Source organism: Cibotium barometz, chromosome 14, assembly GCF_041138505.1.
Source record: "Cibotium barometz isolate CiBa-2024 chromosome 14, ASM4113850v1, whole genome shotgun sequence".
NCBI lineage: Eukaryota > Viridiplantae > Streptophyta > Polypodiopsida > Cyatheales > Cibotiaceae > Cibotium > Cibotium barometz.
Window position 1 is genome coordinate 37,877,943 of NC_141059.1, and position 10,584 is coordinate 37,888,526.

General features: G+C 41.4%; 1 protein-coding gene and 1 long non-coding RNA gene across 6 annotated transcripts; both read left to right on the forward strand.

Moving 5' to 3' along the window:
• The first annotated feature begins 888 nt into the window (after positions 1 to 888).
• On the forward strand, positions 889 to 4,664 carry LOC147631989 (myb family transcription factor PHL7-like). Of its 5 annotated transcripts, none has more exons than XM_086808535.1 (7): positions 889 to 1,128; positions 1,363 to 1,497; positions 2,974 to 3,050; positions 3,230 to 3,275; positions 3,392 to 3,440; positions 3,525 to 3,594; positions 4,163 to 4,664. In XM_086808535.1, the coding sequence occupies exons 2-7, from the start codon at positions 1,377 to 1,379 to the stop codon at positions 4,436 to 4,438; spliced, it is 639 nt and encodes a 212-aa protein (XP_086664661.1). In that variant the 5' UTR covers positions 889 to 1,128; positions 1,363 to 1,376; the 3' UTR covers positions 4,439 to 4,664. The 5 variants fall into 5 exon arrangements, with proteins under 5 accessions (XP_086664661.1, XP_086664660.1, XP_086664659.1 ...); XM_086808534.1 differs by having other exon boundaries at positions 890 to 1,128; positions 1,346 to 1,497; XM_086808533.1 differs by having other exon boundaries at positions 892 to 1,128; positions 1,296 to 1,497.
• A 3,385-nt stretch (positions 4,665 to 8,049) lies between these two features.
• LOC147631990 (uncharacterized) lies at positions 8,050 to 9,230 on the forward strand. Its single transcript, XR_015267272.1, has 2 exons — positions 8,050 to 8,554; positions 9,001 to 9,230. It is a non-coding gene; the product is annotated as an uncharacterized LOC147631990 (long non-coding RNA).
• The last annotated feature ends 1,354 nt before the right edge of the window (positions 9,231 to 10,584 follow it).

A 10,584-nucleotide genomic window follows, 5' to 3' on the forward strand; every position in this document is an offset into this window, starting at 1 on the left:
ATTGTACAATAGTTGTTGACATGAATATGTGAAATAGAAAACATGTCATCACTAATGCCATACTATGGCTGGATATTCATAACCATGCTCTTTCGTGCTTGCAAAGATTCGGTCAACTCAGAGCTATGAATATGGAGAGAATGCCTCCTAGACACCGCCCAAGAGTTTGGGTGGGGGAGATTTCTATAAAAAATTTGAGTCTCTGACAATCTCTGATATTTCCTGAGCTTTTTCAACGGGTTTTTTCAAGTTGTTTGTTGGCAGGGGAAGGAGTATATATCCAACCTAGCAAACTCGTAGATTATGACGTTCTAGATACATCCTCTTTTGAATATATAGCATTGATGCTCATTCATGCATATGCTATGAGTGGCACATTGATGGGATGTTAGTGGTGTGTGAGATACTGAGCTAAAGAGGTGGGTGGGGTGTGATGCCTTGTCGAACCGAAAGATGCCGAAGCTTATGTTTTTTATGTGCATGGCCCATGGGGTATATGATGATGATGAGTATGTTTGAAGTTAGAAAGAGCAACATGGGAGGTAGGAATGTGCATAGTTGCAATAAGAGAGGTGGACGTTGGGGCCCAAAATATGAAAGGGAAAAAAAACAAATATTATTAAAAAAGGCATGATTGGGCGAGGTGTAGAGCACTTTTTTAATTGGGCGAATAAGAATCAAGGCCGGGAGAGCATGACAATGTGATGAAGGGCCCATGTTGGGAAGATGCTCTTATTTAGTTTGAAAAAGCACCCAAAATGCTAGGACGGGATGTCCTTCATTTTGATGGTGGGATTTTTGTCCAAAGCATATAATTGGAATAGATCACCGGCACGACCGGGACGTAGCCATTCCATGCGCTACCTGAGGTCCGGTGTGCGGGCCTAAGATCCGGTGAGCAACGGCCTATTACGGGTCTTCTCTCGCATACACTCAGCATTGCTGCTTGGGAATTTTCATCCCTCATTCTCACCTGCCCATTTCTTTGCTCTCTCTCTCTCTCTCTCTCTCTCTCTGTGTCTGTCTTTGCTCTTCTTCTGAATTGGGCCTCAACATCTCAACAGCTTTGGTTGCTTTTGATCCACCTGCTGGCTGCTTTTGGGCGCTGCTTTTTTGTTGCCTCCTCAGGTGGGTTGCCCTTGATCCACTGCTTTTAGGGCTGCCTTTGATCCATAATTTGGCCTTTCTGATTGCTTAAAAGGGGTCTCTTCCTGTTGGATTTGTGAGCCCCATTAAGCAAGTTTCTTAATCATCTGATTTGACTAAGTTCATTTGTTTTTTTGCAACATAATAAGCTCCGATTGGATGGACACAGGCAAGTGATGTTTTTGCCTCCTTGTAATAGCTCAATTGAATCAGAAGGTCGCCCACCAGCTATGGCCACTCCCTGCATGTCCAAAGGGGGAGCTGCTAATTCAGCCAAGCAAAGGCTTCGTTGGAGTTCTGAGTTACATGAGCAATTCGTGAATGCAGTCACGCAACTTGGGGGGCCTGAAAGTGAGCCACCCTTCCCTCCTTGAGCAATGCTTATTAAAAATTTGCGCTTTTTTGCATGTTTAATCTTTTTCTTTTGGTGAGATCCCCCCTCTTCTTCTTCTTCTTCTTCTTTTTTTTTCTGAGATTAGTACCACAGAGCTTCTCATTGTTACATCTTACATATTTCTATGCTCAACTTTTCTTTGGGTCAAGTTAGTCCTTTCTAGGTGGTTCCCAAATCGATCCTCTCTGAGATAGTGTGTGGGAATACTATCCAAGCCCCCATAGTGCCTTGGGGGTATGCTAGCCCGTGCCAAGAAATATATAAGGGGATGAGGTACAAGGGAGCAGCGTAGCACGGACCTATGTTAGGCACACGTAGAAGACTCACACACCGGGTGCCCGGTGCATGTTAGGCCTTCCACGTTGCGAGTGAGGTTCCGTGGCTACGCCGCTCCCTTGCACCTCATCCCCATATAGATGCATATTTCTTGGCACGGGCTAGCATACCCCCAAGGCACCATGGGGCCTTGGATAGTATTCCCACCTCACACTAGAACCCATTCATTGAATGGCTCAATCATGTTAAAACATAATCATGATGCTAGGTACTTAAGTTGCACCCTGGCATTTAAAAGGCCTAATGTGAATGTGATGATTTGAAGTGCGACAAGGCACATATTTTAAATCATCACAATTATGTTAAACGTGTTTACCCTACCTACAAAAATGTGTGCCTTTCTTTTATTGGCTCCTTTCATCACATTTATGCCTTTTTTTTATACACTCCTTACATTAAATTGTGCCTTTTATGTGATTTTGTGTTAGGTTAAAATTGTTCAATTTAAATGAAGTGTTTGACTTACTATGCAACATCAAACCTTCTATATAGCCTTTTATGCTACACTAAGCCTTTTGTACACAGGAGAGGGGTGCCTCAAATTCACCATCCTTATTGTAGTTTGCAATGAAAATTATTATCAATGGATTTCCCAATTTCACCTTTGAACATTGTGACTTGGAAAGAAACGAGTCTAGAAAGAACAACAAAATGGCCACCCAACTCTTAGAATGCTAATAGGAGGAAATGCCTATGTGTTTTAAAAAAGGTCTCGTTCCATACACTCCTAGTGTTAAGACCTTCTCAACAATGTTCAGGAAATAGTTGCTTCACCTTGAAAAACCGTGGTTGGAAATCCAAAATAGTTGATTGAGAGAAAGGAATTGAGCTGGTTGTAGAAAATGCAATAATAGTGTAAACTTTTCAGAATAGATGGCTATTTTCTTCAATTTTTCAGCTATGTTTCCTAAAAAGTAAGTTTCCCAGACACTCTGCTGCTCAAGCATGTGGGTGAGTTGTGAAATAGTAAAACAAGAAAACTATGTCTATGCTAAAGAAATGTGTGATTGGACTTCTTTGGAGCATGTGATTTCTTTCCTTCTTTTTTTTCCCTTTTAGGAGCCACATTTCTTTACTTTTTTTTTCTCTCTTTTTAGGAGCCACACCCAAGGGGGTCTTGAAAATGATGGGTGTACAAGGCCTAACCATTTATCATATCAAAAGTCATTTACAGGTACTTATTAAAAGTCATTTACAGGTACTTATTAAAAGTCATTCGCTCAAAGTAATAAAGTTATATATACCATGTATTCCCCCCCCCCAAAAAAAGCTCTTTGAATATTTATGCTCATTATTTTACAAGTCTTCCATTTTTATTATTATGTGAGTGTGTTATTGGCATCTCTATTGTAGAAATACCGACTTGCCAAGTACATTCCTGAGATGCCACAAACACAGGGTAAGTGAAACACTTTAAGAAGTTTTTAATTAAAGAGATTTGCGTCCCATGTTGAGCTCTACTTTTATTTATCTTTTTTTTTCAACGCATTAATTTTTGCTTATATATCAACACAGGTATTAAGAAGAATATTTCCAACGTGAAGGAAAATACAAACGACATACCGTATGTCAATGCAAATGTATATGATTTATCTTTTATATAATATGGGTCTTATTAAATGATTCTGTAATGTTGCTTTGTACACAGAGGCATCCGTTTGACAGAAACCTTGCGTGTGCATGTGGAAGTTCAAAAGCGACTACAAGAACAACTTGAGGTGTGTCCATATCTTCATTTTTCTAACTAAGGTCCTCAAAAATCCTTTCTTGGCAAACATTTTATCCTTGGGGGCACCATTACTCTCTCACACACAAACACAATTACTCTCTCACACACAAACACACACACACACACTCTCTCTCTCTCTCACACACACACACATAGAAAGTTACCCAAGAATAGCTTTGGTGTTCACATGGTATGATATGAGGTGACAAAGAAGAACTTTGGTGCTCATATGGTATTATACTTTGGTTCTCTCTCTCTCTCTCTCTCTCTCTCACACACACACACACACACACACGCACACACACACACGCACACGCACACGCACATGCACACGCACACACATAGAAAGTTAACCAAGAACTCTCCCACCATGATATAATTATAAGTTGATAAAGGAGAACTTCGGTGCCCATATGGTGTTATATCTAATCAATTAAAGAGAAGTTTAAATTATACACATATTAGGAGCCTTTGTGTTATAGTGTAAAAGAAGGATTATTTTGATAAAGTAATGTTCCTTTAATAAAGTTTAACTTTGAAGTTGGTTGATACACTAGGTGCAACGCCAATTACAATTGCGAATTGAGGCACAAGGAAGATACTTGCAAAATATCATTGAAGAGCAAGAAAAGTTAGGTAGGGCTACAACTTGCTCTGAAAGCATCATACCCTTGGATCCCTCTAGTGTGTCACTCAAAGAGCCACTAGAGGCCAATTCTAAACAAGATTCATCAACTTCAGAATTGATAATGGAAGAGGGATTTTTGGATTCTGGGGCTTCTTCACCAGAAAATCATGGAGGAACTAGTGAGATTGCTTTTACTTTCATATAGCAAGCCTTTGTTTAGTCATTCATTCACTTCATTACCACTACTCAAAATTTGTGAATACAAGAATTTTTGGAAAACTTATCCAACACTTCATCTTGCTCACTTTTGTTATAAAAAGCAAAGATCATGTCAACACTTCACTTGAAACATATCATAAGTTTACTTCATGATGTACATGAGAAGCATGTATCACATCAACAACTATCATAAATCTATCAAGAGTTTATAACTACTTTCCAAATATAATCTAAAGAGGATGATTTTTCTTGTAAACTCCCACATCTTTGGTTCTTCCATCTTCTCATGATTCAATGGTGTTGAACCATAATGTGGACTTTATTTATAGGTGATGAGAAAAAAAACGATAAACAAATAAAAGAGAGTCAAGGGGTTGATCTTAGATATTCCATATTTAATAGAGCTTAGGTTTTTTTTCTAACAAATGTAATAAAATTATTCTCATGCTAGGAGAAAGGCTCACAAACGTTTCATCAAGAAAAAAAAACTACTTTTATAAATAAAGCTTAGTGAGTATTTCAAATATACAATTATTTGGTATGATAGGTTTGATGAGTATGTTTAATACAACCCTCCACCTTTATACAAATATTTCTTATATGAAATAAGAGGCACACCTTATTAAGGTGCATTTGTTTCTTTAGTAAAAATATAAAAGGACATATTTATTAAGGCTTTTTTAAATTATATAATAATATGAGGATTAAAGAAATAGAGTAAAAGCCACCCCAGAGAGAGAGAGAGAGAGAGAGAGAGAGAGAGAGAGAGAGAGAGAGAGAGAGAGAGAGCAAAGATTTACATCTTACACACATTAATCTTGTGACTACACCTTTTCTATCCATGTCACCATTGTCATCAGCTTCCTTGTTGACCTTTGACTTGCACTAACTCGATCAAAGAATTGACCAGGTTAATATTACCTCCTTCCTACCAGACATCCAATCCATTAATGACTGGTATGATTGAGGATATTGATGATGATGCTCAAGTTGATTGTGATAACATGGTTAAACTTCTTTGATGAACAGACAAACTAGATCCTTTGATGATCAAAATAATTCGTAGAAAATGTATATCAAGAATTGAAGCTTTAAAATTGTCCATCCATTACTCTTTTCACTTTAGCACACCAATGTGTTATGGTTTAATAGTGCTTTTTTTTTTGGCTTCTTTAGTTAAATTATGCTTAGTGTTAGGATCCACGGCCTAAGAAATATTGTCCCAAGCCTCAAGGTTCATGATCTTTCTTTAAAAAAAAGTTCTTGCACCGGCAAGGAAATGGGCGGTGGTCAGGGCGGTGGTCAGCGCACCTTGCAGCCACGTCAGCGCACCTTGCATTTGCTGCCACCTTGGGCCACCAAACACTGTTTGCATGTGGACCGCCCCTACAGTGTACACGCTGGTGTGGTGTTGACCCCCTGGAATGGGCCGCTTCACACCATGCATCTGCACCTCCACACCAAGAAACCATCCATTGTCACGATCCTTCAACCTTTGAAAATTGGGCCGCTTCACACTATGCATCTGCCCCTCCACGCTAAGAAACCATCCATTGTGATGATCCTTCAACCTTTGAAAATTGCTCCTTTAGGCTTTAATTGCTTTTATTAGCTTGCTCAAGCCTTACTTATTAACCCTTATTGAACTTGATTATCACCTCAATCTAGTCACCTCGACCTAGTCTGTCAAGTCGTACGACAACTCCTACCCTCCATCACCACGATGGCTGAGATATTTTAAGTAACCCCACTTTTTTCCTTTACTCTTTCCCATTATTTTTCTCATTTTTTAATTTCCTTCCAATCTTTCTCTTCATCCTCTTTTGCTCTCTTTTATTTCTCTCTAGTGTAATTGGTTAGTGTAATTGCCCTTGGGATGACATGAACCCACCTGAGTTCAAGTCTCTCCGTGACAATTGGTCTCTTTAGATCAAAAAAGTCAACGTTAAGCGGTCTCGTCTCGTCTCTCCTCTCTCCCTCCATTTTGTATTGTTATTATTATATTCTCTCTCCCCCACACACATACATATATTAAACCAAAAAACAAAAGACAAATAATTTAAAAAAAACAAACAAACAAAAACGTCATTCTCTCTCTCCCACACACATACATATTAAACTAAAAAACAAAAAACAAACAATTTTAAAAAAACAAACAAACAAAAACATCATTCTCTATTTCTATATTTTCTCTCTTTCAGTGTCTCATAAACTAAAAATCAAAAGTTAAACTTCTCTCTCTCTCTCTCTTTCTCTCTCTCTCTCTCTCTCTCTCTCTCTCTCTCTCTCTATATATATATATATATATATTTTTTGTCTCCGCACTTGCACAAGCTCCAGCTGTCCACCACACCGCGTCCCCTGCCCCCACCACCATCGCCTTGTGCTCCACTGCCACCTTCATCTTTCATCCACAGCACGTATGCGGTAGCACCCCCTCCTCACTAATGTGCCACGCAGCTTCGAATGAAGCTAAGAGATGGGATCTAGGGCGGAGGAGCGAGGCACGGGGTCTATTCACGTGTTGATCCTTTTCTTTTTTTAATCCTATTCTCTTTGCTGCAGATTCTAGCCCTACTCGCTTTGCTGCTTCTGTAAATTAATCTCTCTTCAATATGCGGAGCTTTCAATGATTCTGGTCCATATATATTTTTAAAAAAATCCAAAGAAAAATCCCATGGAAGCATTTTTTCCACCCCAGTCTCCTCTCCTCCTCCACCTCCACTCTCCTTCTCCTCTATTAGCCCCTCCTCCTCTTCCTCCCCTTCTTCGCCTCTCACTCTACGCTGCAGGCCCTCCCTCCTTCCTCCTCCCCTTTCTCTACAGGCACCTCCCTCCCTTCTCTCTACGGTTGCTATAGCAGCCCCCAACACCCCTACCGTGCTCCCCCCTCCTCTCCCCCCCCCTCTCTCTCTCTCTTCCCCCCATGCGTTCTCTCTACACGATTTAAGGCGGGCGCAATAACCTTCTCCGAAGATCTCATTGGGAAACTATTTGAGCAGTTGCAACCGCTGGAAAAAAATAAAAAATGCAATAATTAAAAAATTAAAAAATTTAATTACGTAAAGTTTAATCCTAAGGTCAAACCTAAGGTCAAACCTTAACAAATTATATAATTAAGTTCCCTCAATTAATTAATTGAATATCTTTTTTCACTCGTTGTATGCCCTTATTCTCTTCCCATCCATTCGAAAAAAGTAAACTCGGCCATACGAGTAAACTAGGGCGAGAACGAGGTGATGTGGCGGGAGGTACACTGATGTGGTGGTGCTTGGAGACCGACGTGGATCCACGTTGGTCAATTGTCGTACGTTGGCGTGGCGAGGCATGTGGGTCACACATAGACACCAGATGGACTGCCGCCCGTGTCGCAGATACAGGCGATGCATTGAGACCTACGTGGAGCCAGTTGGACCGCCACTCGTAGATGTGGCGATGCATTGAGACTTACGTGGAGGCCAACTCGGTGAGTTTCCATGTGCTGACGTGGTGGGGCATGTGGATCACACGTGGACATCATAACTGGAGTGCACGAGAGGCATTTGAAGTTTTAGGGAAGGGTGTGATTGCAGAGGGCTTGCATAGCGCATGGGGGTTCTACATGTTGCGAGGATGAGAAAGACGGGCCCCCGACTAAGAGACGACATGGCGTTGGGCATGCTGCTACGCGAGTCACATAGCCAGAAGGGAGAATGGGATGCGAGAGAGAGAGAACACAAGAGTTGAGAGGAGGGGTTGGGCTTATAGGGGGCCATTTAGGGTTTACAAGATGTCGCACAGACGGTTTAGGGTTTTAGGCGTCGCCTGCAATGGTTGAGACAAGAAGGCGCTCTTGTCATGGTGGGTCTCGCTAGGGTCTCAATGGGGAGTAGCTGCTGCCAAAGAAGACCTTAAGCAAGCAAAAAAAAAACAGTAGTCCCCTTGCATCACTGTCGAAGCACACCCTGGTAAAGAAGGAGAATGAATCAAGGAGTGACCAAATTGCAGATGGTTTGCAGATGGAGACGGCAATGGCAACATCGAACGAAGTACTACCCACCAAGAAGAAGAAGGAGACCATGCCCCCGCTCATGCCTGTGGCTACGACCCAAAGGTCCAAATGGTAAGGCCCATTTGTCTATTCTACGTCAAAAGCATCTAACTTTGAAGGGTGCATGCGTGTCGGTGTGTGTGTCCAAGTGTGCATCTACAATACAGCCCCCCCCCGCGCCCGCCCCTCAACATCTCCATCTTCACTTGTCGATCTTCCTCCACACACATTTCCAAGTTGACACACCTATCTATCCAGTGTCCAAGTTTGGTACTCTGTCTAGTTTAAAGCTTACTTATATGTCCAAGTTTACTCATATGTCTAGTGTCTTGGCCTTGGATCCCATCTGTTGGCTTCATTAAAAGCCAAGTGTCACCACATAGTGAGGAGGGTGGTGGTGCGTGGCACATAAGAGATGGTCCATGTTTAGTGAATGCAATGTATCCATGTTTAGGGTATAATGTGTCCAAGTTTATGGTGTAATGTGTCGTTCCTAACCAACTTTTCAGATTTGTCAGGCAAAAAGAAGTGAAACTCATCATCCTCACAAAGCAAAAAGAGCCCGTCAAAGCCCGCCCCATCTATAGCAAAAGTGGTGGAAGCGGGTGTGGACCATAGCACGAGGAGAAAAAAAGTTAGAAACAAACCCCCCAAGGATAAGTCCCACCTCGTAAAATGGGGTGTGGAAGCCCTGTTTCCAAGGTGAAGCCCCACCTCGTGAAAAGCTAGAAGCGAGTGTGGGCCGCATGTGGCTTTAAGAATGCTTTTATTGGGTTGTGGTGAAGTTTCTTATGGTGAGCTCAATATTAAAGGCATGCTTGTACCCTTGGAATATACATGTTTTTTTTCTAGGTGATGGTGGCTTGTCATTTGTTCGATTAAATGCTCTAATTTGTATTTTAACTATAGTGTTATACTTGCATATGCATGTTTAGAAAATGTAACTATTTTCTTCTTTTTGGAGGTTGTTTGGTAGGTTTCGCTCGGCTTTTCCCTTTGCTTAGAAAAATTTGCTCCGAGAATGATTCTCCTCTCTGTAGTCGTCCCTTGAACCTACATAATTATCATCTTGGAGTGGGCAACTTTGGCTAATTGCCCCTTCGCGTAGATAGATCTATTAAGGATCACCAAAATTAAGGATGCAGAAACATCATCTCGGCGGGGAGATATCCCACTGAGAGTAGGGGCCGTGCAAGCAGTACCAAAGTGTATGGCGGTGCAGCTATCAGCAATGCAAAATGTTTACTTTAAGGCGAGGGTAAACGAACATGAACAAAACATTATGTTGGAGACGAGAGCCATCGACAACTTCATCACCTTAAACTGTGCTAAGAAGTTGGGAGTGAGGGTGTGTGACTCCAACAAGCTTTTAGTGTCTTTTGCACAAGGGCAAGACAACAACGTGAAGATGGCTTATAATGTATTGGTGCAAGCAGGCACATGGAAAGCCCAATTGGATTTTATATTCGTGCCCATGGATGATTTTGAGGTGATTGTGGAACTCACTTGGGTAGACAAATATATCATTGCCTTTATGGGAAAAGGTGTGAATATAATGATACTGGATATGCAAGGGGCAGGAGTCAACATGCCATGCATTCAACATCAAGTGGGAGGTAAGCCATATTAAGAGACTAAGGTTATGTAAAAGGGGAGGAGAAGGGTGTGTGTGTAAATGGACTTTGGTTCACTAGCTCACCTATTTAAAGGTAGAGCTAGAAGGCATTTTATGAGCATGAAGCTTAGTTGTATTTGAGCAACTTAATAAGCAAGATCTTTTCTTGTATTTTGTGAGTCTCTCTCCTCCACATATTTGATCTAGCATGAGCACCACAAAATTCTAACATGGTATCTAGAACTTGGCAAGATTAGGTCATTTTTGTGGTGTAGAATAGGTCAATTTTATTCCCTTTTTTTGTGGAGCTGAACCTCTTGCCCTGCCAGTGGAGGAGCTCTAGCATCTCATGGAGGCAAGAACTCGGCGAGCTCTCATCTAGGGAAGTGTATAGGAGGTCTGGGCGCTCAGAATCATACAGCTAATTGCTGGATTACACTGCCCTCAGCCGCGTCATTGCACACTGAGCAGGCCAGCGTACGATTTC